Source organism: Lithobates pipiens, unplaced genomic scaffold (assembly GCF_037356315.1).
Source record: "Lithobates pipiens isolate NorthernLeopardFrog02 unplaced genomic scaffold, aLitPip1_a1.2 Scaffold_16, whole genome shotgun sequence".
Lineage (NCBI taxonomy): Eukaryota > Metazoa > Chordata > Amphibia > Anura > Ranidae > Lithobates > Lithobates pipiens.
Window position 1 is genome coordinate 39,172,097 of NW_027507748.1, and position 26,778 is coordinate 39,198,874.

The 26,778-nt window shown below is 46.2% G+C and overlaps 1 protein-coding gene across 1 annotated transcript in view; it reads right to left on the bottom strand.

Moving 5' to 3' along the window:
• LOC143981716 (uncharacterized) overlaps window positions 1-26,778 on the bottom strand; it is a 154,490-nt gene that overhangs the window by 47,143 nt on the left and 80,569 nt on the right. The window contains exon 2 of the mRNA XM_077479757.1: window positions 2,449-2,557. Coding sequence (XP_077335883.1) covers window positions 2,449-2,557 — 109 coding nt within the window. The remainder of the gene's footprint in view (window positions 1-2,448; window positions 2,558-26,778) is intronic.

Here is a 26,778-nt window from a genome sequence, read left to right on the forward strand (position 1 = left end):
TAGTGTATGTATTATCAGAACTGGCAACAAAACATCCTGCCTACTTCTTTGAGAAGCTTGTTTTTGCCTTGGGGGGGGGGGGGGGGGCTTTTTCATTTTTGGTCTCCAGCCATTCCTCACCTCATCACTGTTTTATGATTTGGTTCCCTGTTCTGTTCATCCGAGAAAATCTACAGCACTGTGCACAAGTTTTAGACAGGTGCGAAAATTGCTGTAAGTGGAGAATGCCCATCCCCATTTTTTCATTCAGGTCTTCCTGTAAAATTTCTATATCCTGTTGTGTAATTATTGCCCTGCTTTTTTTTGTGTCCTCCCCAAAAACTGAGATTGAGCTACAGTATGTACCCCATCCTCTATATCAAGGGTCTCCAAACTTTCCGAACAAAGGGCCAGTTCACTGTCCTTCAGACATTGAGGGGGCCAGACTGTGGCCAACATGAGTTGAAAATGGCCTGGCGTCAATGGGAGTAAACAATGCCCCACCATTGGTATTAGTGGGAGGAATATTGCACCATTGTTAGTGTTGGGGGAAGACATAGTGCCTCATCATTCTCTTCTATCTATGTTTATGCCTAAAAAGTCTATCACTATCAACATTAGCTGTTGTGTTTTCTAGCCTCATCATTGGTATTATTGGGAGGAACAGTGCCCCATCATTGGTGTCAGTGGAAGCAATAGTTCCCCATCATGGCTGTCAGTGGCAGGAATGGTGCCCTATTGTTGGTATCAGTGACAGGTATTATACACCATAGTTAGAAGCAATAGTGCCTTGTGTCAGCGGGATGAATAGCACCTCAAAGGCCTGATGAAAACAATCAAAGGGCCACATCCGGCCCCTGGGCCAGAGTTTGGAGACTACTGTTCTATATCTTTTATGAATAAATTAAACAGAATTGGTCCCAAGACAGAACCTTGGGGTACCCCGCTTACCACTAGAGACCAGTCTGAGTACACATTATTTGTCACTACCCTTTGAACACGTCCCTGTAACCTGTTTTCTATCCAAGAACAAATCCGAGAAGACCTCAGCTTGTAGATTAAAGGGATTGTAAAGTCAGAAGTTTCTTTTATCTTAATGCACTCTACGCTTGCTTGGATAAGGGTCTGTTTTGGATTTTGGAGGGGGATCCCATGCCATTTTTAAAATTTTCCCATGGGGTCCCCCTCAAAAATGCATAAAATGCATGTTAGACCCATAGGCCTTGTATGGACTGGGGGGGGGGGGGTCACGCTCTTTTTTAAACATTTTTGTATTGCCACCATTCTTTTCTTTACATTCATCTGTCAGTGGGGAAGCCGAGTTGTTAAGGACGCAGGCGGCCCCGTACACAGTATTATGCCCCATGCTCACGATCGGACATTGATCGGACATTCCAACAACAGAGTCCATGGATTTTTTCCGACGGATGTTGGCTCAAACTTGTCTTGCGTACACACGGTCACACAAAGTTGTTGAAATTTCCGAACGTCAAGAATGCGGTGACGTACGACGAGCCGAGAAAATTGAAGTTCAATAGTAGGTGCGGCTCTTCTGCTTGATTCCGAGCATGCTTAGAACTTTGTGCTTCAGAATTGTGTACACACAATCGGAATTTTCGACTCCGGATCTCAAATTTTGTGCAATGGAAATTCTGATGGAAACTGTCCGATCGAGCCTACACTCGGTCGGAATTTCCGACAAGCTCCAGTCGCACAAAAAAAAAAGGACATGCGCGCTCCTTTATCAAGTGTGGTTGTCCACACCCACACTTGATAAAGGAGCGTGCATGTCCGTTCTGGCGCATGCTCAGAAACGCGCTGTGTCCCCTGGTGTTTCCCTCTGACGTCACATGCTGTTACGCTGTTACACGCTGTCCTGACAAGCCAGCTTGTGTCCCCGTGGATTACAGAGCACAGCTGATCTCCTTCCCAGCGCTCTGTGGGTGATATTACCAATCTTCTCACTCTGAGACACTGCCTGCCGATGGAACAGCGGACTCTATACTCGCACAGCATTTACTCTCTATGTAAGTGAGACATTTACTTGTTTTAAATAAATAAATGCATTTTACTGAACTGGCGCTTCTCTACATGTGTTTTGCTCACCATAATTCGGGCACGGCCTCACTTTGCTCGCCACGATTTGGGCATGGCCTCGTTTCGGCCTCACTTAACTCCATGTCCACTTGGATGGTGGGGTTTGAAACTGGACACGCAGGCGTCGTTTATCTTCCGAGATGTTCGGCTTCTCCTTGTCCCCCAGTACAGGGCGGACACTATGTGATGGGGGACACTATCTGATTGGACACCGGCCCTCTTAACTCTCTTGTATTTTATCTCTACTGTCTCTCTAGATCTTGTAAATCACTGTGCAAAAACTGCTGGCACTGTATAAATCCTGTATAATAATATTAATGCATTTAAGCATTTGGGGATACAAAAATATTATGTTAATATTTGGTTTCCCACCTTTTCCACATGAAGTTGGTAGCTGGTGGACTGGAATCTTCTACACAGATAAACTCAACAGCCCCATTGTCTAATGTCCTCACCTCCACTTGCACGGAGTCAGGCGGATCTAGAAGATAAAGACGAAGGGTTTTAGAGATCACATGGAGGCTGATAAATGCAAGCAATGAAACATATTCAGTTGGCACCTATAATGACTTTAAGCACTTCAATACAGGGCACTTTTACCCCCTTCCTGCCCAGGCCATTTTTCAGCTTTCAGAGCTGTTGCACTTTGAATGACAATTCGCAGTCATGCAACACTGTACCCATATACATTTTTTTTTTCCGCACAAATAGAGCTTTCTTTTGGTGGTATTTAATCACTGCTGGGTTTTTATTTTTTACAAAAAAAAAAGAAAAATGGACCAAATTAAATAAAAAAAAAAAAAAAAAGATTTTCTAAAGCCCCGTACACACGATCGGATTTTCCAATGGGAAATGTTGGATGTGAGCTTGTTGGCAGTAAGTCCGCCCGTGTGTATGCTCCATCGGACATTTGTTGTCATACTTTCTGCATGTTCTCAAATTTTCCGCCAAAAAATGTCTGTTGTCGGACTTTCGTGTGTACACAAGTCCGTCGGACAAAGGTCTAAAGTACAAACACGCATGTTCGGAATCAAGTACAAGCCGGAAGCGCTCGGTCTTGTAAAATTAGCGTTAGTAATGAAGATATCACATTCGTCACGCAGCAAAATTATGAAATTTCTCAATGCAGCACATTCTCTTCTTTATAATGGTATAATAATGAAGCTGCTTTGCTGCTATTCACAGAGTTCTGACAAACGTATTTTTTTTCTAGTGATCTCCAGAATAATATTTTATTTTTTTGTGTTTTTTTCTAGTGATCTCCAGAATATTTGTTTGTACCTGCCTACTCACAAACTGTCTTTTTTGAAGTAAAACACAAAGCCAAGCATTTGTCAAAACAAAAATGCTTAATTCAATAGGGAGAACAAGGTCATATCAAAACAAAGAGGAAGGCAACTATGGAGAAACGGATGGAATTGGTGAAGCCTTTGTACCCCAGGGCAGACATCAATTATTTGTCCACATTGGTAAAATGAGGAGTCCATTTAACCTCCCTGGCGGTAATCCCGAGTCTGGCTTGGGTTGGGATTTAACTAACAGGAGCGGTAACCCCGAGCCAGACTCGGGATTGCATCGCTGGATGCAGGGAGGACGCAGGGAGAGTTACTTACCTTGTCCCCTGGATCCAGCGATGTCCTCTGCGCTGTGTGATCGAGCTGTCCTCCGCTCGAATCACAGTGCCAAATGCCGCCGAGCTCCGTTCCCTGCGACGTTACGGCGCAGGGGAGCGGAGAATGGCGGCAAATTCAAAAAAGTAAAAAGACACAAAACACACACAGCACTGTAATCTTACAGATTACAGTACTGTATTAAAAATTACACACCCCCTTTGTCCCTAGTGGTCTGTGCAGTGCCCTGCATGCACTTTTATATTATAAATACTGTTTTTTCTGCCTGAAATTTGGAGACTGTCCATAGCAACCAAAAAGTGTCCCTTTTTCAGTGTTTTAGGATTTAATTACATTATTGAATAATTTTTATTATTATTTATTATATTATAAACTTTATCATACCCGGGATGTCTACTAGACTCTGGTTTGAACAGATTTAAGAGAGTTATTCCTAAGAATTACAGAACTACAATATAAAACGCCAAATTTCCATGCAAAATAATTGTACCGCTTTCAGCACCTAAAACCAGACTGAATCATACCGCCAGGGAGGTTAATAGGGAGCACAATACGGTCCAGGACTCAGAGAGATCGGGAGCAGCTGCAGATGACATATATGTCCCGAGGCTGTGGTCTTCCAACAGCCTGCGTTTTTTGCCAGACCACACCGAACCCAAGCCATCACTCTCAACACTTCCTTCCACACTGCTGTGGTGGGTGGGTTGGCTGTGTTGTTGGTGGAGGTGGTGGAGGAGCATGGTCCAACTCGCACAGGTATGTTTGACGGGTGAGTTTGCCCCTCGTCCCCTTGTTTAGGGCCTGAAGAATTACTTCCTTGCATATAGTGCGCTGGGCCTCCTCCATCTGTTATAATTTATTGCCTGTCAGGCAGCCAAATGCCTCCTGGCCATCAGGGGCCATGCTAATTGCCCCTGTAGCATGGCAAAGAAAAGCAGCCTCCAGGTTCCTGGACTTCCTGGCCCTTTTGTTTGGAGGGCGGAGGGGAGGAACATGCGATTCTGTTAGGCTGCTTGCCTCCTCTTGCCTGAGGACGAGATATTCCTGTGTATGAAAATGGTACATAGTTTTACGTTTTTGATCAATCACACAAAATTTTGAGCTCATGACTGTTACAAATGTAATGTTAACAAATAGAAAAGACTATCATTCTGACCCCAGCATTTTTCATTCTTGTCCCAATCATTTTTGGCCACTACTGTCTATTGATACGTAAACCACTTTGTTAAATCAGAAATTTGTGATCAATAACATCTAGTTAACATCATTTAATTTTTGATAAGAAATATGTTCAATAATGCTATACCTGGGTCAAGCTGGGCTCCTCCACATCTTCTTCCTGGGTGGAAGGCCCAGGTTGGACCTCAGGAGCCTCAGCTGATGTTAAAGGAAGTCTTGAGAGCGATGGCCTGGGTTCCGTCTGGTCGGACAAAAAAAAAATGGGGACAAATATGTAATCTGCTGATGCTCCGGATCTTTAGGAATCCTGGACTTTCTTGCGCTCCCTATTATATGTTCATCTCAATTTTGGCCTTCAAATAGGTGATTTTACACAGGCTTCACTAATTTCAACAGTTTCTCCATTGCTGCCTTCCTCTTTAGCTTGTTTGAATAGTCCCTGCATTGCCAGAGACATGGCAGCTCCTTGTATTTTTCGATAAATGCCTTGTACACATGGTCAGAATTTCCGATGGACAATGTGCGATCGGATCATGTTGTCAGAAAATCTGACCGTGTGTGGGCTCCATCTGACTTTTTCCGTCGGAATTTCCGACGCACAAAGTTTGAGAGCTGGATCTCAAATTTTCCGACAACATGATCCGATCGCGTCAATTTCGATCGTGTGTAGCCTAGTCCGATGCACAAAGTGCCATGCATGCCCAGAATAAATTCTGAGACAGAAGCGTTCGGTCAGGTAAAACTAGCGTTCGTAATGGATATAGTATATTCATCACACTGCAATGTTAAAAATTGTTTAATGCAGCGCATTCTCTTTTTCTTTCTAATGCTAGAAGAATGAAGTTGTTTTGCTGCTCATATTCACAAAGACTTCTCACAAACTTCTTTCTTTATTCTTTTTCCTGATTTCATGAATAGAATATTTTTATTCGACAGATCTCCCAAATCATTTTGGATTTTTATCTTTCATTTTATTTTTTAAATTTTGTGATTGCTTTTTTAATCAAGATCTCCTTTTAATTTTAATTTTGGTCATCTTCGTAATTGTCACGTACCTAGTAGTTGAGCCTGGAATGCAGGGAGCGGCCCCTCGTATCCCCTGGTTAATGAACCCCTGGAGGTGGAGACAGGTATTCAATAGCTCAGGGGGCACAAGTGCCTGGCAGGTAGTACTGGTCCGGATAATCAGCTGGGCACCGACAGCAAGTTGGTAGAGCAGGTGGTGCTTGACTGTAGCAGGCGGGCACAAGTGCGGGAACTGGCTGGTGAGCAGACGTCCGGTAACACAGGAACCCAGACGGACAACAGGAACAGCGGAGTCGGGTACAGGCCGGGTCAGCAGGAATCGATCAGCAAGGTACAGAGGATGAGGCAGAGACGTGGTCAGACAAGCAGGGGTCGTAGGCAGGCAGCAACGGATCAAGGTCAAGGAACAAGCCGGATATCAGGAACTAAGGTAACGGGTACAGATACTGATAGCAAGATCACGGACACGCTGTAGACTGGACAGCACGGATAGAAGGGAGCCAGTGACTAAAGAAGACCTTAGGGCGCCAAACGGACGTACGACGGGTCAGCGCGCCCTCGCACGTACACGTGCACCCGTTCGTGACCTGCGTGCGTGTGTGCGCGCGTTCGCGTCGACGCGAAAGCGTTCGTTAGCTTTAGCGCGCGTCAAAGGGAAACGACGGACTCTCCACGACAGGTTTCGACGGGTAAGACTCCTGTGTTTGGCCGAAACGTCAGAGTGATCGTGACATTGCCCCCCCCAAGGGGCAGCCCCCGGATGCCCAACCGAGCCCACTTGTTCGGGTGGGAATTCTTGAAGGCACGGATGAGTCTCTTGGCATGGATATTAGCCTCTGGCTCCCAGGAGTTCTCTTCGGGTCCGTACCCCTTCCACTTGACTAAGAATTGGACCTGGTTTCTTCTCTTCCTACAGTCCAGGATGGCCTCAATTTCGAACTCAATCTCCCCATTGACCAACACAGGTTCCGGAGGACGGGAAATCCTGTCAGGGAAGGGGTCCTTGACTGCAGGTTTGAGAAGCGATACATGGAACACCGGATGAATTCGGAAGGACTCAGGGAGTTCTAGCTCAAATGCCACGTCATTTAACTTCCTTTTGATCGGAAAGGGACCCAGGAATCTTGGGCCCAATTTCTTGGAGGGACAGGATAGTCTGAGGTTTAAGGTGGACAACCAGACCCGATCCCCGGCCTTAAGGTCCAGCTCCCCTCTTCTCCTTCTGTCGAAGACTTCCTTGTTATGTTCTTGCGACCTAGCCAAGGTTTCTTGTAAGAGCTTATTATTCTCTTCAAAGAAATCAAGTCTCTTCTGAACCGCTGGTACCGAACATTCGGGAAGATTTCCAGACAAAAACAACGGGTGGTACCCGAAGTTTGCATAGAAAGGAGACTGCTTGGTAGCTGAATGGGCTGTGTTATTGTAGGCGAACTCGGCCATGGGTAGCAGGGAGACCCAATCGTCTTGTGAGAAGGACGAGAAGCAGCGAAGGTATTGTTCTAAGGTCTGATTCGTCCTCTCGGTCTGACCGTTGGTCTGCGGGTGGTAGGCCGAGGACATGCAGAGGTCGATCTTCAGAGTTCCACAGAGTGCCCTCCAGAATCTAGAGGTAAACTGCACCCCCCTATCAGATGTGATGTTGGCGGGGATGCCATGAAGTCTTACTATTTCCTTTATGAAAGCGTTAGCTGTCTCCGCGGCTGAGGGGGTGCCCTTCATGGGCAAGAAATGAGCCATTTTAGTGAGCCTATCGACTACGACAAAGATCGTTGTATGATTCTCCGAAGGGGGAAGTTCAACAATAAAATCCATGGAGATCATTCTCCATGGTCTATCAGGAACAGGTAGTGGTCTTAGTAAGCCCCAGGCTCTTGACTTGTCGCCCTTACTCCGAATGCAGGTAACGCAGGCCTGTATGTAACTCTTGCAGTCTTCCTTCATCCGCGGCCACCAGAAGTTACGCCTGAGCAATTCTAGTGTCTTGAATATCCCGAAGTGGCCAGCCATGGGATGGTCATGACAGGAGGCCAGAACCAGGGTCCGAACTGCCTGGGGGACAAAGATCCTGTTCCCATGCCACATAAGGTCATCGTTGGAAGACAGCGGGATACCGGGTGGAGGTAAGGCGCCCATGGAGGCCTGCTTAACTTGAGAGATCACATCTCCTTGGAGTAAGAGAAAGTTTCCAGCAGGAAGAATGGTGTCGATGGGAGACGAATCTTCCGGCTGGCTAAACATGCGAGACAAAGCATCTGGCTTCGTATTCTTGGATCCGGGACGGTAAGTTATATGGAATACGAACCTCGAGAAAAAGAGTGCCCACCTGGCTTGACGAGGCTTCAACCTTTTAGCTGTCTTTAGGTATTCTAAGTTTTTGTGGTCCGTATAGACCAGGATTGGATGGATAGCCCCCTCTAGCAGATAGCGCCACTCCTCGAGTGCAGACTTGATTGCTAATAGCTCGCGATCACCAACGTCATAATTTCTTTCGGCTTCAGACAATTTGCGGGAAAAAAAGGCGACTGGGTGGAGTAAGGACTTGGGTCCCTGCCTCTGGGAGAGTATAGCTCCGACTGCTACTTCCGAAGCGTCAACTTCAAGGGTGTATGGTAGAGTGGGATCAGGGTGCTTCAGGATCGAAGCTGAGACGAACAACTTCTTCAGGGTCTTGAAGGCCTCTTGTGCCTCAGGGGTCCAGCGGAACTTTGAGCCCTGCTTGGTCAGCCCGGTAATGGGAGCGATGATAGAGGAGAATCCCTTTATGAACTTGCGATAAAAGTTTGCGAAGCCCACAAATCGCTGAACTCCCTTCCTATCGGAGGGGGCAGGCCAGTCCTGGATTGCAGAGATCTTCTGGGGATCCATCTCTACCCCTCGAACCAAGATAATCAGGCTGAGGAACTGAATACTCTCTTTTTCAAAAACGCACTTTTCGGGCTTGGCGTACAGGCCGTGGAAGCGGAGGCGGGTCAGAACCTTCTTAACATGTTCTCTGTGGATGGCTAAAGTGGAGGAAAAAATTAGTATGTCATCCAAGTAAATAATCACAAACAAATCAAGAAAGTCTCTAAAAATGTCGTTGACAAAATGCTGGAACGTAGCCGGGGCGTTACACAACCCGAATGGCATCACTAGGTATTCGTAGTGTCCGAAGCGGGTACGAAAGGCTGTTTTCCATTCATCGCCCTTTCTGATACGGACGAGGTTGTAGGCACCCCGAAGATCCAGCTTTGTGAACAGCTTAGCGGAACCCAGTCTCTGGAAAAGTTCAGGTACTAATGGCAGAGGGTAGCGGTTTTTAACGGTGATCTTGTTTAGCGCCCGATAATCCACACATGGGCGCAGAGAATGGTCCTTCTTTTCCACGAAGAAGATCCCAGCGCCGGCTGGGGAGGTAGAAGGTCGGATGAACCCTTTTTCAAGATTATCGTCCAAGTAGGACTTCAGGGTACTCAGTTCGGATTCGGATAGGGGGAAGATCCTTCCGAAGGGGATTTCTGCCCCCGGGAGCAGTTCAATAGGGCAATCATAAGGCCTATGAGGAGGGAGAGTTTCTGCCCCCTTCTTACTGAAGACGTCCAGAAAAGCGTGGTATTGCTCAGGCACGGCTTGTCGGGTTTCCTCATCCGAATCCAGACAGAGAAGGACAGAAGAGTCCCCGTTGGGGGTCGGGCAACAATGCCGGTGGCAGTAGTCCGAGGAAAATTCAATTGCTCCGGTGGCCCAATCAATGCGTGGGTTGTGTGCCTTCAACCAAGGCATGCCTAGGATGATGGGGAACAGAGGAGACTGGATGACGTCTAGGCAAAGGAGTTCTTGGTGAGACCCGGCGATGACAACGGGTAGAGGACTGGTCTCCTGGGTTACTGGTCCTGATTCCAAGGTAGACCCATCGGCCAGGTATACCGAGAGCCCCTTCTCCCTTGGTCTAAGAGGGATCCTGTTCTTTCGGGCGAAGGACGAATCTACAAAGCCACTGCATGCCCCGGAATCAATAACCGCGTGGGTTGAGACAGTCCTTCCTGGAAGCTGTAAGAGAACAGGAACAGCTAGATGGGAGATGTTATCAGGCAACACAGGTGAGGGAACAGGTGGGACAAGGAGGCACTTGCGCGTCTTAGCCGGGCAGGAACGAACAAAGTGCCCTGGTTCTCCGCAGTATAGGCAGAGGTTGTTGACCCGACGACGCTGGCGTTCTTCTGGAGTCAAAGATGGGCGGAGTAGCCCCAGCTGCATGGGCTCCGGGGTGTCCAATGTGGATGCGACTGGAACAGGCGGAGTTGGGTGACTAGGCACCCGTGGTAACATCCAAATCGGACGGGAAGTTGCGGAAGATCGTTCTTGGCGGCGCTCCCTCAAACGCCTGTCAATCTGGATAGAAGCGTCTATCAGGGCCTCCAGGGTCTCGGGAACACCCACACGTGCCAGCTTGTCCTTCAGAGCCTCGGAGAGACCCGTGCGGAACTGGTACCGCAGGGCCGCGTTGTTCCAATCTGTGTCTGCACTCCATCGTCGGAACTCTGAGACGTAGTCTTCCACAGGTCTGCGACCTTATTGCAGGGCATGTAGGGCTGCTTCTGCAGTTGCGGCTAGTTGGGGATCCTCATAAAGCCTGGACATTGCCTGGAAGAAGATGTCCATGGAGTCTAAGGATGGGTCCTTCCGTTCCAACAGACGGTGTGCCCAGGCCTGGGGTTCGTTGCTTAGCAGGGAGATGACAAATCCCACTTTTGTCGCCTCAAGGGAGAAAGTCCTGGGTTGTAGGGCGAAATAGAGTTCGCAAGAGTTGCGGAACGCCCTGAACTTGCTCCGGTCTCCTGCGAACCGTTCCGGAGTTGGGACCCTGGGTTCAGGTGGGAGCATCACGACTGACGGTGGGGCATGAGCCCCAGGAGCCACTGGTGCAGAAGCGGATAGCGCCTGGATTTGTTCCTCCAGTCTACCGTAGCCCTCTTGTAGGTTCTTAACTGCCTGGGTAAGGCCGGCCAGGTGGTGGCAGAGCTCGTCCATGGGGGAGGCTCCCTGCGCAGGCTCGGACATGGCTGTCCAGTACTGTCACGTACCTAGTAGTTGAGCCTGGAATGCAGGGAGCGGCCCCTCGTATCCCCTGGTTAATGAACCCCTGGAGGTGGAGACAGGTATTCAATAGCTCAGGGGGCACAAGTGCCTGGCAGGTAGTACTGGTCCGGATAATCAGCTGGGCACCGACAGCAAGTTGGTAGAGCAGGTGGTGCTTGACTGTAGCAGGCGGGCACAAGTGCGGGAACTGGCTGGTGAGCAGACGTCCGGTAACACAGGAACCCAGACGGACAACAGGAACAGCGGAGTCGGGTACAGTCAGCAGGAATCGATCAGCAAGGTACAGAGGATGAGGCAGAGACGTGGTCAGACAAGCAGGGGTCGTAGGCAGGCAGCAATGGATCAAGGTCAAGGAACAAGCCGGATATCAGGAACTAAGGTAACGGGTACAGATACTGATAGCAAGATCACGGACATGCTGTAGACTGGACAGCACGGATAGAAGGGAGCCAGTGACTAAAGAAGACCTTTGGGCGCCAAACGGACGTACGACGGGTCAGCGCGCCCTCGCACGTACACGTGCACCCGTTCGTGACCTGCGTGCGTGTGTGTGCGCGCGTTCGCGTCGACGCGAAAGCGTTCGTTAGCTTTAGCGCGCGTCAAAGGGAAACAAAGGACTCTCCACGACAGGTTTCGACGGGTAAGACTCCTGTGTTTGGCCGAAACGTCAGAGTGATCGTGACAGTAATTTTTTTGGTGTGTTTTGTGTGTCAACTTACCACAACACAATTATTATCTTTTTATTTTCTTGTTTTATTTTTTAATCTCGAGGAGGTTGTTTGGTGTTGGTGCCCCTTGTTAATTTGACTTTGTATTTTTGAAATGTACCTGCCTACTCACAAATAAACTGTACCTTTGAAGTAAAACACATAGGCAAGTATTTCTTTAACCAAAAAAAACCTTTATTAGGTATCATAATAAAATAAAGAGGGAGGCAACGCTGGAGAAACTGGTGAAATTGGCGAAGCCTTTGGCCCCCAGGGCACACATCAATTATTTAAAGGCAAAAATGGGTGGCCTGAGGAGTCCATATCTAAGGGAGTACAGTCAGTCTGGTCCAGAAGTCCAAGAGATCAGGAACAGCAGCAGATGACATCTATGTCCCCACACTGTGGTCATACAAGAGCCTGCATCTTCTGTCAGACCAGACTGAACCCAGGCCATCACTCCTGGTCTTCCTTCCACGCTTCCTTCCAGGCTGTGGCTGTGGTGTTGGAGGTGTGGCAGAAGGAGGAGGAGGAGTATGGTCCAAATCACACAGGTGTGTTTTTGGTGTGATTTAGCCCTTCACTCCCTTGTTTAGTGTGAGGAAAATTATTTCCTCACACATGAGGCATCGCCCCTCCTCCATTTCCTGCAGTTTGCAGGCAGCCAAGGCGGCAAAGGCCTCTTGATGAGCGGGGGTGGCTTTGAGGGCCTCCTGAATCAGCCTGAGTGCTGACTCCTCCATGTTCCCCCCTTTTTGGCCCTTTTGGTTGGAAGGCGGAGGGGATGGACCTGGGATTCTGTCGGGCTCCTAGGCCTGCCCACATCCTGGCTGTCACTAACCCCTGCCTCCTCCTGTCCTGGCTGCCACATTGCACAGCCACCTCCTGGCTGCCACATTCCACGCCCTCCTCCTGGCTGAGGTCTTCCTGTGTATGAAAAAGGGACATACTTTTAGTTTTTGGTTCATCAATCACACACAATTTTCAGCTCTTGACTGAATGTTAGCAAATAGAAAAGACTATCATTCTGAGCCCAGCATTTATCATTCTTGTCCCAAATATTTTGTCCACTACTGTCTATTGATATGTGAAACACTTTATAAAATCAGCAATTAGTGAGCAAAAATCACATCTAGTTAACATCATTCATTTTTGCTCCAGATCTCATGGACCTTCTTGCGCTCCCTCGGATATGTACTCCTCAGGCCACCAATTTTTTCTTTTAAATAGGTGATGTCTGCCCTGGGGACCACCGGCTTCACCAGCAGTTTCTCCATCGCTGCCTCTTTAATTTGTTGCTGTAATGCGGGTGTTTAGTTTGCTATAGACAGGGCAGCTTCCTATACTTGTTTATGAATAGGGGGAGGAAACTGTGGTCGTTGTCTGCAAGACACAACACAAGACAAACCCTAATGTCAGGCTAAACTCTCCTAATCTTGTCCCAATATAAGCCTCAATCTAGAAGCAGTATAGGCTAGTGATATACCAAGTTAAAATTGTACCTTTGTTTGAACGATCAGCGCTTCAGTTCCTCCTTCCTCTGCTCACAGCTCATACGTACAACGCACGCGTGTTACGTTTTATATACAGTGCGCATGCGTGAAACTCTGCCCACCCCTGTTGTTCTTTCTAGTCTATTCCCCATCCTTTCTCTTGCGGTGCAGAGGGGAGAGCACATGGTGGAGACACAGCAGGTGCATGATAATTCCACTAATGAGGAGGAGGATGACGAAAGCCTGGAGCCAGAAAAGTCCCGATCCCGGAGGAGATTTAAGGCCTCAAATATGTATTTTGTCAAGATGTTGGAGATGGTGGACATATTGAAGGGGAACGACTATGATGGGAAATATGGACCTTACCCAAACTCAAATATCAGAAAGGCCAAGATCATGACTAAAGTTGTGAAGAGTCTGCAGAAGAATTTTGGGGAATGACGATCCAAGGACCAACTAAGAAAACGCTGGTCAGACCTGAAACTGAGGGAGCACGATAAGTACAGAAGGATCAAGTGAGTTCTTCAAAAAAGTAAGTAGTTGTCGTGTGTTCATATTATTACTATTGCTTGCATACTGCTGCATTTGTTTTTATTTAGTGTTGTACAGTTTAAAAGGGCCACTTTCATGTTCATGGGTTCAATCGTTCGTAGTAAACATCGTTCGTTTGCCCACTTCAAATACAATGTTTTTGAAAGTTGCACTTAACTACATTTGTTCATGTCTATTAGAATGAAATGCAAACTTGATTCAGTGTAAAGGAGAGGACACTCAGTAGCTGTTTACACATCTGGACTCAGGCACACTAGTGTGGGACACCAGAACACCCTTTTTATTAGGGTGTCCCAGACACATGCTCCAGTGGATTCTATAGGGGTGTCCCCATCTGTCAAACTTGCACAAAACAGGTAAGTATTCCTGCTTTAGAAAGTCTCTAAAATAATGTTTTCAGCTTTGAACTCTGCCAAAAAAGACAATTGTATGACACTTCCAAGCAATGTTTCATATTCCTATTTCTGCCCTCAAATATCAGTGTGCTAAGTATTCCTTTTTTTACATTCTCATGGGGGAGAGAAGACTTGGACGTCGGAGGACACCAGGGACCCCACACCTCCCAAAGAAGGGGAAATCGCAAAAGCACAAGCAGAGGAGGAGGAAGGAGAGGTTGTTGAAATTGGCGAAAATGGCACCACAACAGGTAAGTGTATGAGACCACAGCTTCAGGTAATAGATGTATGCCTGTATTTTTATAATACATGGTGTGTTTTTTTGTTTATTTTTAGGTAATGTGGATGTTGTGGAAGAAGAATCGCATTTTACCAGTGCCCAGATCCTCAATAGGGAGATAATGGGGTGCAATCGTGATTTAGATAATCTCAAGAAAAACATCAACGAGGTTCAACAAAAAATGAAGAACATCATTGATGTTTTAGGGAGAATCTGAAACACACAAAACTAGCTAGCATCGATTTTATATTTTAAAAAACTGTTTTATATTTTGACAAAAGCCAAATTTGGAAGATGCACAAATTGTTACTCAAACTGGACATTTTCCTTCTAATCCCATGCCTAGTGTCAACATGTGCTATCTCCCATCATGGGGGATCAATGTACGCGTTTTGTGGGTGCAACCCCTTCCTCACTACTAAAGTGGCTGAGATGAAAGGGTTGCACCCCCAAAACATATACATCGATCCCCCATGATGGGAGATAGCACATGTTGACATTAGGCATGGGATCAGAAGGAAAATGTCCAGTTTGAGTCACAATTTGTGTGTATCTTCCAAATTTGGCTTTTACAGGGGTGACACCCCATGTGATGAAGGAAATATCAACAAAGTTTGGACATGCTCATATCTGATATTGTCTTCACTTTTCAAAGTTGAACTTTGTAAGTTCCTGGATTCTGTATGTTATGCTTTGATACATGCCCGTTTCCTCAAAAACGGCAAGTTATATTAATGTTACCAAAAATAATGTTATATACACCAAATATGTTGGTTTGTTGTTAAACCCTTTTATAAACACACATGTGAATGTGCTTTGAGTAAAAAGTTTAATTATCAACGATTTCATGACTCCACACATTTCTGTCATGGTGTATGTAGCAGACCCACAACATAATAATAATATTATCTGAGGAAGAGACTGTCACCTCATCTCGCCCAGAAATTTGTTTTGCACTGTTGAAGAAAAAAGCCCAAAAAATAAACAAAAAAAAAGCTAGGAGACACCTAAAACAAACCCAAGCAGTAAATGAAAACAAATATTATTGCAGTTTGAAAGAGAAATGTATTTAAAAAATGCCTCTCAGACATTGTCTGGCATATCAATGGGCCCCCTACCCGCAAAGTACTCCGTGTATCTGTTTCTGACCTTGCGGGCGCTTTGGGGGGGGGGGGGGGGGAGCTAGGATGGCCAGCTTCAAGTGCCATCAGGTTGGCATGTTCTAGAAAGTCTGCCTCAGGTCCACATAGTTTGGAGAGTACTTTTTAAAAAAAATTGTGCAGAATGCAACAGAAAAGCACTATATGGTTCAGTTTATATTCCGCCATGTGGATGGGTTTCAAAAATAGGCGGAACCAGCTGGCCATTATCCCAAAAGCGTTCTCCACCACTCTTCTGAATCTGGCCAGCCAGTAATTAAAAACCCTCTGGTCCGGGGTGAGGGTCCTCATAGGGAATGGCCGCATAAGATCCTCCCCCAGAGCAAATGCTTCATCCGCCGCAAAGATGAAGGGGAGTCCTTCCACATTCTCCTCTGGAGGTGGCAAGCCCAAACTGCCACTCTGGAGATGCCAGAACCACACCTGGTGGTGGCAATCACTCCACCATCCGACATCCGCCCATTTTTCCCCACGTCCACATACAGGAACTTGTAGGTAGCTGACACCATCGCCAACATCATGATACTATTATAACCCTGTTAGAAGTTTTTGAGTCAATTAATATTTTAAGTGATAAAAGTTTCTGAAAATATATGTAAGTTATATGTATGGTAATAAGTAATGGTCTCTAAAGGTCACAGAACAACACAGAGTACAGAGAGGAGTGGTTTGGCTGAGTAGGTACATCTATTTTTGAGTTACTATGTCAGGACAATGGGTGGAGTTATGCTACCTATCTATAGACTGAACCATATTAGGTATATATGCAAATATGGGTGTTATTAGGATATGCTGACATAACATCATGAAACAGTATAAGAATGGAGTAGGATTATGAGAGTGAGGGTAGATCGGTGGGAAGAGAAGGAACTCTACACTTTGGAGAATGTAACACCAGAAGTTCCACCTTAGAAGCCAACACCATGCCATATGTTACCAGATGTCAATCTTGTCTTTGCTTATCTTCCTGAACAATAAAACATCTATTATTGAAGTATTGAACGAACGAACGAAGGATTCTTCAATTTCTATTGGATGAAGACATACATATCTCTGCTACACACCCTTTAGGAGAAGGGATACTGTTTCACATATTACACAAAGACTTTGCTATTCATTAAGAAACGCCCCTGTGAGTATAGTAGAATACTAGAGTAAAATGTATTTTACTAGGAAGTGTAGTGTATGTAGAGTTTTTACTACTCTCTACCTACACACTTTCTTTCAACCCCTTGTAATTATAATAGTAGGGCCCCGAGTTGGGGGGTGGGAAGATGTGGGCATGTTTCCCATCAATTGCACCTCCAAAATTGGGAAAGTCCCAACGGGTAGCAAAGTGGGAGGCCACAGTCTGCCATTCCTGTGGCGTTGAAGGAAACTGTAGAGTCAAACAAGAAAAGAAAAAATAGTCATTTTGCACATCAACATTGAGAGCTGAATGCATAAATAATGTTTGATACTTTGGCCAGTCCCTCCTTACTTACACTATTGGCAGCCCACTGGACAGGTAGAAAGTGTCATAATCCAAAAGAAAAAACAATGAACAAATGGAAGCACATGTTTACATTCTGCTATTACCTATCAAGATAATAATAGGAGAAAAAACTTTAAACAGTAGCATTTGAAAGTATTGAGGCAGGCCCTTGCACTACATGCTTTGGTGAATTCATCCATAAATCCGACCACAATAGAGGTAGGTATAGTGTGTATGGGTTTGGCAAAGTCAGCAGATAGAGGATTGGTATCAGCTGACTTAGCAGTTGGGGGAGGGGGGTTCCCAATGAGTTTGGCCCACCAAAAAAAAGCCTCTGGCACTCTGCATGAATTTAAGGACACGCATAACATTTGTACACATTTTAGGGGGTGTTTAGGGGAAAGCACTACTATGGAGCTTACAAAATACATTGCTAAGGGACTAGGCTAGAGGTGTTTATGGGCCCAGAAGAGCATGTTGGGGAGGTTAGTGAAGGTAAATATGCATGATGGACAAAAAATGAAGTTTAAAAGCTTCCAGCATGCATGAGGACAAAGGGACACAGCATATTACAGCATATTCCAATCATGGTAATTATGGAACGATGAAAGAAATACAATACATTAGCAAACATTAAATACATAGAATGTGATGTTAAAGGAGAAATATTACCTTAATATAGTCCTTCTGCGGGACCTGAATGATGGCAGAACAGGTCTCTGGAATAATTATCCCCAGAGTATGGGGGGAAATGCCTGTCGAGAACTTGAGGTTCTGAAAGCTTCTCCCTGTCGCCAAGTACCGCAACGTGGCAACTAGCCTCTGCTCCGGGGGTTTTTGGCTTGCCTCATGCAGGTGTCCTGCCTGCTGATATAAGGGGTCAGCAAAGCCAACAGATGATGAAAAATGGGGTCCGTCATCCTGAGAATATTCCTGAAATCATCAGGATTATTCTCCTGGATCTCACGAAGAAAAGGCATGTGCGAGAATTGGTCGCGCTGGAACAACAAATTCTTACTCCACGAACTCCTCCTCGCCCTGTTCATGGACTGGGCTTATGTCAAAGCTAAAAGCCCAACACCAAGCCCCTGCACTGCACGAACTCTACGAGGAGTACGTACACGAAACATGGCTTCAAAACGGTCGGCTGGTCAGAACGGACTAACAGAAAATACCGATAAACAGCAAGGCCTGAAAACGAACTGAAAACCAGAAACGAGTGGACAATAAGCACTGAAAATCAAAGCGTGCTATATAAATATAGACCACAATGACAAACAAATGTGAACTGACTACACACACCGATAAGCAGATACACACCGGCAAGCACAAAGTGTAGAACAGTAACGATCTGAAGCACAAGTCTGAAAAGCGCAAATCATCTCTAACCAAACTTCTACTAACACGCGATAAACACGAGATCAGCAGAAGGAGCCCAAAGGGTGCCACACGTGGTTCTGAACTTCCCTTTTATAGTCCTGTCATATGCGTTTTACATCACTGTGTTCTTGATGATTGGAATTTCCGACAACTTTGTCCGACCATGTGTATGTAACACAAGTTTCAGACAAAATCCGTCTGAAAATGTCCGACCGTGTGTACAAGGCAAAACTCTGGCAGGAAATCTGGGGCTGTAAATTTATCAACCATTTCATCTGCAAGACAAAACACAGACAAACCCTAATGTCAGGCTAAACTCTTCTAATCGTGTCCCAATATAGGCCTCAATCTATGAGCAGTATAGGCCACTAACCATGTATCGTTCCTATTAAACATTGTTTGTTCGACCACTAATACGTCCTTTTTGGTAGATGTAGGTTAACTACATTTGTTCAGGCCTATTTTGGTTAAAATAAGTTTATTACATTGTTGTCTAGATGTGTTTAAAACTATAATGAAATGACAACTTGATTCAGTGTCAGGAGCGGACACTCAACAGTTGTTTACAAATCTGGGCGCAGGAGCACTAGTGTTGGACACCATGACACCCTTGTTATGGTATCCCACGCAGGTACTGGATACTAGGGGTCTCTCCATGTGTGAAACTTACACAAAACAGGTAAGTATTCCAGCTTATGAAAGGGAAAGAATCATGTATTCAGCTGAGCACTCTGCCAAAACAGACAATTGGAAGACACTTCCAAGCAATGTTTCATATTACTATTTCTAGCTTAACCGGTTCCCAACCAGCGCACGCCGATGTACGTCGGCAGAATGGCACGGGCAGGCATATTGGCATACAGGTACGTCCAATCTTCAATGCCGCCCTGCCATTGCGAGCGCGCCGGCGGCGGCGCGTTCACGTGCCGGTCGGGACCCCCGTGAGTCCGGTCGCGGGTCCCGCAGACTCGATTGCAGCAGGCATACCCATGATCATCTCACGGGACGGCTGAATGGAGGAAATGCGGTGTAAACAGCATTTCCCCATTCTGCCGAGCAACTGGTGACGCTGATCTCTGCTCCATGTGATTGTAGCAGAGATCAGTGTTCACTAAATGAAAGCCCAACCCCCCACAGTTAGTAACACACCCCTAGGAACACTTAATTCCAACACTGCCACCCACTGGTTAACCCCTTCACTGCCAGTGTAATTTACACAGGAATCACTGCATTTATATAGCAGTGATTACTGTATAAATGACAATGGTCCCAAAGATGTGTCCGCCGCAATGTCACAGTCACAATAAAAATCGCTGATCGGCGCCATTACTAGTAAAAAAATAAATAAAAAATTATTAATAAAAATGCCATAAAACTAACCCTATTTTGTAAACGCTATAACTTTTGCGCAAACCAAACAATAATCGCTTATTGCAATTTTTTTACCAAAAATATGTAGAAGAATACGTATCGGCCTAAACTGAGGGAAAAAAATGTTTTTTTATATATTTTTGGGGATATTTATTATAACAAAAAGTAGAAAATAATGGTTTTTTTTCAAAATTGTCACTCTATTTTTGTTTATAGCGCAAAAAATAAAAACCGCAGGGGTGATCAAATACCACCAAAAGAAAGCTCTATTTGTGGGAAAAAAAGGACGTCAATTTTGTTTGGGAGCCACGTCGCACGACCGCGCAATTGTCAGTTAAAGCGACGCAGTGCCGAATCGCAAAAAGTGGTCTGGTCTTTGACCAGCAAAATGGTCTGGTCTGTAAGTGGTAAGTGGTTAGCCGTCTAATTCTGATAGGACTTCCAAACGTCCTTCAGAAGGAGCGGGATTGCGCGCGCGTGTGCCCGCGCAGCGGTGCGATCCCGATGTACTCGTGTCACCCGGACACGGCGCATCTCAGATCGGCAGGAGGGCTCTGTGATTGGCCCTCCTGATCACATGACGGCCGTGTTCAATCACGCCTGTCATGTGATGTAAACAAACAGCCAGTTGCTAGGCAATGGGCTCCACCTCTCCTCACACAGAAGTCATCGCTGAGGAGAGGAGAGCAGATCGCTGCAGCCGGCTGATGATTAGTGAGTATGAGCTGTTTTTTACTCACTGATCATCAGTCTAGTGTAAACACACAACACACCACACAGTATAAACACAATGTCCCCACACATGTCCCCAAAACACACATGTCCCCAAAACATACATGTCCCCAAATAATAAAAACACATGTCCCTAATAATAAAAACATGTCCCCCACATATGTCCCACTAAAATCACATGTCCCAATGATTATCTGCACACATATGTACATGATCACCTGCACACATCTGTACATGATCATTTGCGTACATATGTCCGTGATCACACGAACCAATTATTATACACTTAACGGATTCTTTTTTTACCAAAAACATGTAGCAGAATAAATTTTGGCTTAAATTTATGACAAAATTCGATTTTATTGGATTTCTTTTAAAATAGAAAAAAGAAAATATAGTTTTTTTTCCAAATTTCCGCTATTTTTGCGCTTATATCGCAAAAAATAAAAAACGGAGTCGTGAATAAACAACACCAAAATAAAGCTCTATTTGTGCGAACAAAATGATAAAAATTTCATTTGGGTACAGTGTAGCACGACCGCGCAATTGTCACTGAAAGCGCTAGAGCGATGAAAGCTGAAAATTGGGCTGGGAAGGAAGGGGGCGAAAGTGCCCGGTATTGAAGTGGTTAAAGAGGAAGTAAAGGCACTTTTTTTTAATGCAACCTGCAAGGCAAAGGCATAATGAGCTAGTATGCATAGCATACTAGCTCATTATGAATAACTTACCTGAGAAAGAATCCCCCGAAGCGGTCCTCCTTCTTCATCTTCACCGCTGCCATGTATCCCGGAGTTACTTCCGGGTCTCGCTGCTCCGGCGCTGTGATTCGCCAGAGCCGCGATGATGTCACTCCCACGAATGCGCACAGGAGCCGACACATGTGGCATATCGCCGTGATCTGCGGCCTGCTCAGTGTGCCTGTGCGCCGCTGTCTACGGCACATGCGCCGTAGACAGTGGTGCCTGTGTTTTTGTAAATATCTCCTAAACCTACATGGTTATTTCTTGGACCTACAGGTAAGCCTTAATCTAGGCTTACCTGTAGGTCAAAGTGGTTTGGAAGGGTTTACAACCACTTTAATATATCTGTCTGCTAAGTATAAGTTTTTTTTATTCACATAGGGGAGAAAAGAATAGGGACATCTGAGGACACCAGTAACCCCACACTGAATAAAGAAAGGCAACTTACCACACACCCTGAAGATGTGGATGCAGATGTTCAGGAAGTGCTGGGTGAAGTGGTAGAAATGGTGTCGACCACAGGTCAGTGTCTGAGACCACAGCTTCAGGTAATATATGGATGCCTGCATATTTATAATACATGGTGTGTTTTTTTATTTTTAGGTGATGTGGATGTTGTGGAAGAAGAAACTCACTTCAGAAGTGCAAGTGCACAAATCCTGATCAGGGACATCATGGTTTGTAATCGTGATTTCGAAGAAATTAAAAAAAAATCCATGATGTTCAAAAAAGACTGAGCAACATCATTGATATTTTAGGGAAAATCTAAACCCAAATTAAATTTTTAAGTTGTTATGTGTGTTTTTACAGTTTTTAAAGCCAATTTTGAAGATGCACACAGTGTGTCAACATGTGCTATCTCCCATTATGGGATATCAATGTATGTGCTTTGTGGGTGCAACCCCTTCCCCCAAACGAATGTAGGTGAGAGAAAGGGGCTGCACCCCCGAAACACATCCATTGATCCCCCATGATGGGAGCTAGCACATGTTGACACACTGGGGGTTAATTAAAAAAGGCAAAACCACTTTACACTATTACAGGTGCAATGCAAGTGCACTTGAAAGTGCACTTGTAGTGCAAAGTGCAATGGCCTTTCTGAAATAAGCCTCAGTGTGTCAACATGTGCTAGCTCCCATCATGGGGGATCAATGGATGTGTTTCAGGGGTGCAACCCCTTCCTCTCACCTACTTTAGTTTGGAGGAAGGGGTCGCACCCACAAAACGCGTACATTAATATCCCATGATGGGAAATAGCACATGTTGTGTGTTTTGGGGCTTTAGCAAAATAGATGTAGGGAAAAGACACATTTTAGGCATGTGTGCATCTTCAAAATTTAGCTTTTAAAGGTCCTAAAAAGGGTTTGGGGACCTGGGTCCTGCCCCAGGGGACATGTATCAATTACATTTTTTTTTTAAAAAACGTCAGTTTTTTCGGGAGCACTGATTTTAATGACACTTAAAGTGAAAAAAAAGTGAAATATTCCTTTAAATATCGTACCTGGGGGGTTTCTATAGTATACCTGTAAAGTGGTGCATGCTTAGAACAGTCCCTGCACAAAATTACATTTTTAAAGGAATAAAAGTCATTTAAAACTGCTTGCGGCTTTGATGTAATGTCTGGTCCCGGCAATATGGATGAAAATCAGTGAGACAAATGGCATGGGTATCGCCCCCCCCCCCCCCAGTCCATTACCAGGCCCTTTGGATCTTGTATGGATATTAAGGGGAACCCCGCACCCAAATAAAAAAAAAGGAAAGGCGTGGAACCCACAGGCCCTATATACTCTGAACAGCAGTATACAGGCAGTGCAAACAAGACAGGGACTGTGTAGGTTTGTTGTTAAGTAGAATCTGTTTGTAATTTTGAACTGGTAACTTTTTAAAGTGTAGCTCCAGTCAAAAAATCTATTTTTAAGCTTTTTGGAAAACATAGAGAAGAGTTATCACCCCTGTAACATTTTTTTTTGCTTTCTGTGCACCTCTTCAGAAGATTTCACCTCACTTTCTGTCCCAATAGTAAGTTGGATGTTTGAGAGTTGGGATCTTCCCTATATGCTCTGCAGAAATTTGGGCCTAAGGTGTTGGTGTTGCCACAACACTGTAAGCCCTCACAGTTACTCTTGGTGGGCGCTGGAATGGGCCCTGCTGTGAAATATTATATCAAGAATTGTAATTACATGTCCCTTTTGAACAGGGGCATAAAAGTTGAGCCTTAGGCCGCGTACACACGCGGGGACTGTTCGCCCAACTTTGTCCGCTGAACAGTGTTTCGGCGGACAGTCCGCTCGTGTGTGGGCTTCAGCGGACAGTTTCAGCGGACAGTCTGACGAACAAAGTTTTTCGGAAATTCCGTAAAACTGTCCGCTGAAACTTGGTTTGAGCGGACAGTCCGCCCGTGTGTAGGCTTGTTTGTCAAACTAAGTTCCGCGCATGCTCAGAAAGGATTTACACGGCGAAGGTTGCATTGCAGTGTATAGGACGTCGTATTTCTAGTCCCGTCGTACCTGCCGTTCACGTCATCGCGCAAGTTTCAGCGGACTGTTCGTTCGTCGTGTGTGGCCAAGTCCGTCCATGCTAATTTTGAGCGGACTGTCCGCTCAAACTGTTTGACGAACAAAGTTGGGCGAACAGTCCCCGCGTGTGTACGCGGCCTTAGGCACTGGTGCCACAACACTGCAACACCTCACAGAAACTGTAGTTTTGAGCACAGGAATGTGCCCTGCTGCAAAGTATTGCATTAAAAATTGTAATTACAAGCCCCTGTTGAACAGGGGCTGAAAAATTGGACCTTAGCCACTGGTGGAGGCGCCCAGAACCAAAAATGTTCTTACAAGCTATCAGCATGATCATTGAGGAGGAAGAGGATAGTCACTCAGAATAACATGATAGTCACTCAGCATCAGCATAGGCAGTCTTGAAGGGATCTGACATTTAAAAAAAAAATTATTCCGTTACATCAGCATCAGGTGCTTGGTAGCTGGGGGTGATCCCAGTCTGATTCATTTTTATGAAGGTCAGTCGATCAACCGAGTCGGTGGACAGGCACACCCTGTGATCAGTTACAAAGTCTCCAGCAGCACTGAGTGTGCGTTCCGAAAGGATGCAAGACAGGCCAGTAGCTCAATTGCATACTGTGCAAGCTCAGAGGATTTTCGGTGGGAAAGGTGTCCAAGTCTGATCTTGTTCAAGACTGATCATATTCCTGCCCCATGTAAATCAGACGCTGGTGATGGTTGCTGGAACCGATCATACCTTGGGGCTACAGACTAAAAAATTGTCTGAGCGCAATGCTTTTTCTGTGACTGACCGAAGCCTCAGCAACACCTTGTCCAGGATCAGGAATTTGTAACCTCCCAGTCTCTGGGAACGCATTGCACAGACCTTTCTGCAAGGCCTTCTGAAGATGTTTTATCCTCTGCTCCCTCTGAGATGGCAAGATAAGGCCTTCCTTTGTAACGTGGATCAAGGAGGGTTGCCAGCCAGTAATGATCCCTCTCCTTGATCCGACAAATACGAGAATCCTTCCGTAGGCTTTGCAGAATTGCAGAATCAGGGAGGCCATGCAACGTAGGTTAGCTGAGGCATTTGGTATGGAGTCCTCTGTGTCACTAAGGACAACATGGACAACATGATCCACAGCCACCTCATCTCAGCCACGTACAAGTCCACGGGTTTCTTGGGACTGTAAATGATCCCTTAAAGACTGCTGCTGATGCTGAGTGCCAGGCTCCACCTCCATGCTGACACAATCCTCCTCCTCCTCTTCCTATGTGATCGGCGGGCCAGCAGAAACACTGTCTGGATAAAGGGGGCCTTGAAAGGTAAGGAAGTCCTCCTCTTCCTGCCTCTGTGCTGCCTCAGGTGCCCTGTCCATTATTCCAGGCAGCATGTGCTCCAACAGGTGGACAAGAGGGACAGTGTCACCGATGAATGCATTGTCACTGCTCACCATCCTCGTGGCCTCCTCAAATGGTGACAGGACAGTGCATGCATCCCTGATCATGGTCCACTGGCGTGGGGAAAACAAACCAAACTCCTCTGACCCTGTCCTGGTGTCATAGTCCCACAGGTACTCATTGGTAGCCCTCTGCTGCGTGTGCAGCTGCTGCAGCATGGCCAATGTTGAGTTCCACCTGGTGGGCATGTCACAGATTAGGCGGCTCTTGGGCAGATTAAATTCCTTTTGGAGGTCAGCCAGCCGAGAACTGCCATTATATGACTGGCAGAAATGCACACAGACTTTCCTGGCCTGCCTCAGGACATCCTGTAAGCCCAGGTACCTGCCCAAGAACCGCTGCACCACCAAGTTAAGGACGTGAGCCAAACAGGGCATATGGGTCAGTTGTCCCTGTCGGAGGGCGGAGAGGAGGTTGGTGCCATTGTTGCAAGCCACCATTCCTGGCTTAAGCTGGCATGGCGTCAACCACCTCTCAGCCTGCCCCTGCAGAGCTGACAGAATCTCTGCCCCAGTGTGGCTCCTGTCCCCCAAGCACACCAGCGCAAGCACTGCATGGCATCTTTTTACCTGCGTACTTGGGTAGCTCCTTGAACGCCTACGGAGCACCTCTGGTTCCGAGGACAAAGCACAGGAAGATGCCATGGAGGAAGAAAAAGAGGAGGAGTGGAAGAGAGAGGTGTGTCAGAATCACCAGTAGTAGCATTTTGGAACCTCCAACCCTACTGCACCTTGTCCTGCATCCTTCCCAGCTGCCAACAGAGTCACCCATTGCGCCGTGAAAGATAGGTAACATCCCTGTCCATGCCTGCTGGACCATGAGTCAGCGGTAATATGCACCTTACCGCTGACTGCCCTGTCCAGCGATGCCAAGACATTGCCTTACAAATGACGGTAGCGAGCCGGCATTGTCGTCCATGTGAAAAAGTGGTGTTTAGGAACCTGCCACTGAGGAACGGCACATTCCACAAACTCACGGAAGGGGGCAGAGTCTACCAACTGAAAAGGCAGCAGTTGAAGTGCTAGCAATTTAGTCAAGCTAGCATTCAACTGCTGGGCATGTGGATGGCTGGGAGTGAACTTCTTTTGACGGTGCAGCAGCTGGGGCAGGGAAATGTGCCTGGTACAATCGGACCTCAGTGTACCGATAGCAGATTGCCCGCAAGTATGTGGCTGTGACACACCTAATTCTACATTTTCATTCCTCTCAGTGCAGGTTTCAGAGAGGACTGAAGGTATAGTGGGGTTGGAGATCCCAGCTGATGAGGAGCAAGGAGAGGTCCGCTTTATTCTTTGATGTGGGTCTTTTAGGTATGCTTGCCAATGAACTGCATAGCAGATCGACATATGTCTGGTCAAGCATGTGGTGCCCAAGCGGCTGATGTTTTGGCCACACGAGATACACTTGAGACATATATTGCAAATAGCAGTGGTGCAATCTGATGCACTCATCTCAAAAAAGGCCCACACCAAAGAACTTTTGGAATAACGCGAAGAGGCAGTGCCCTGCACAGGTGGAGCTCTGCGGTGTGATGCAGTCGGTAT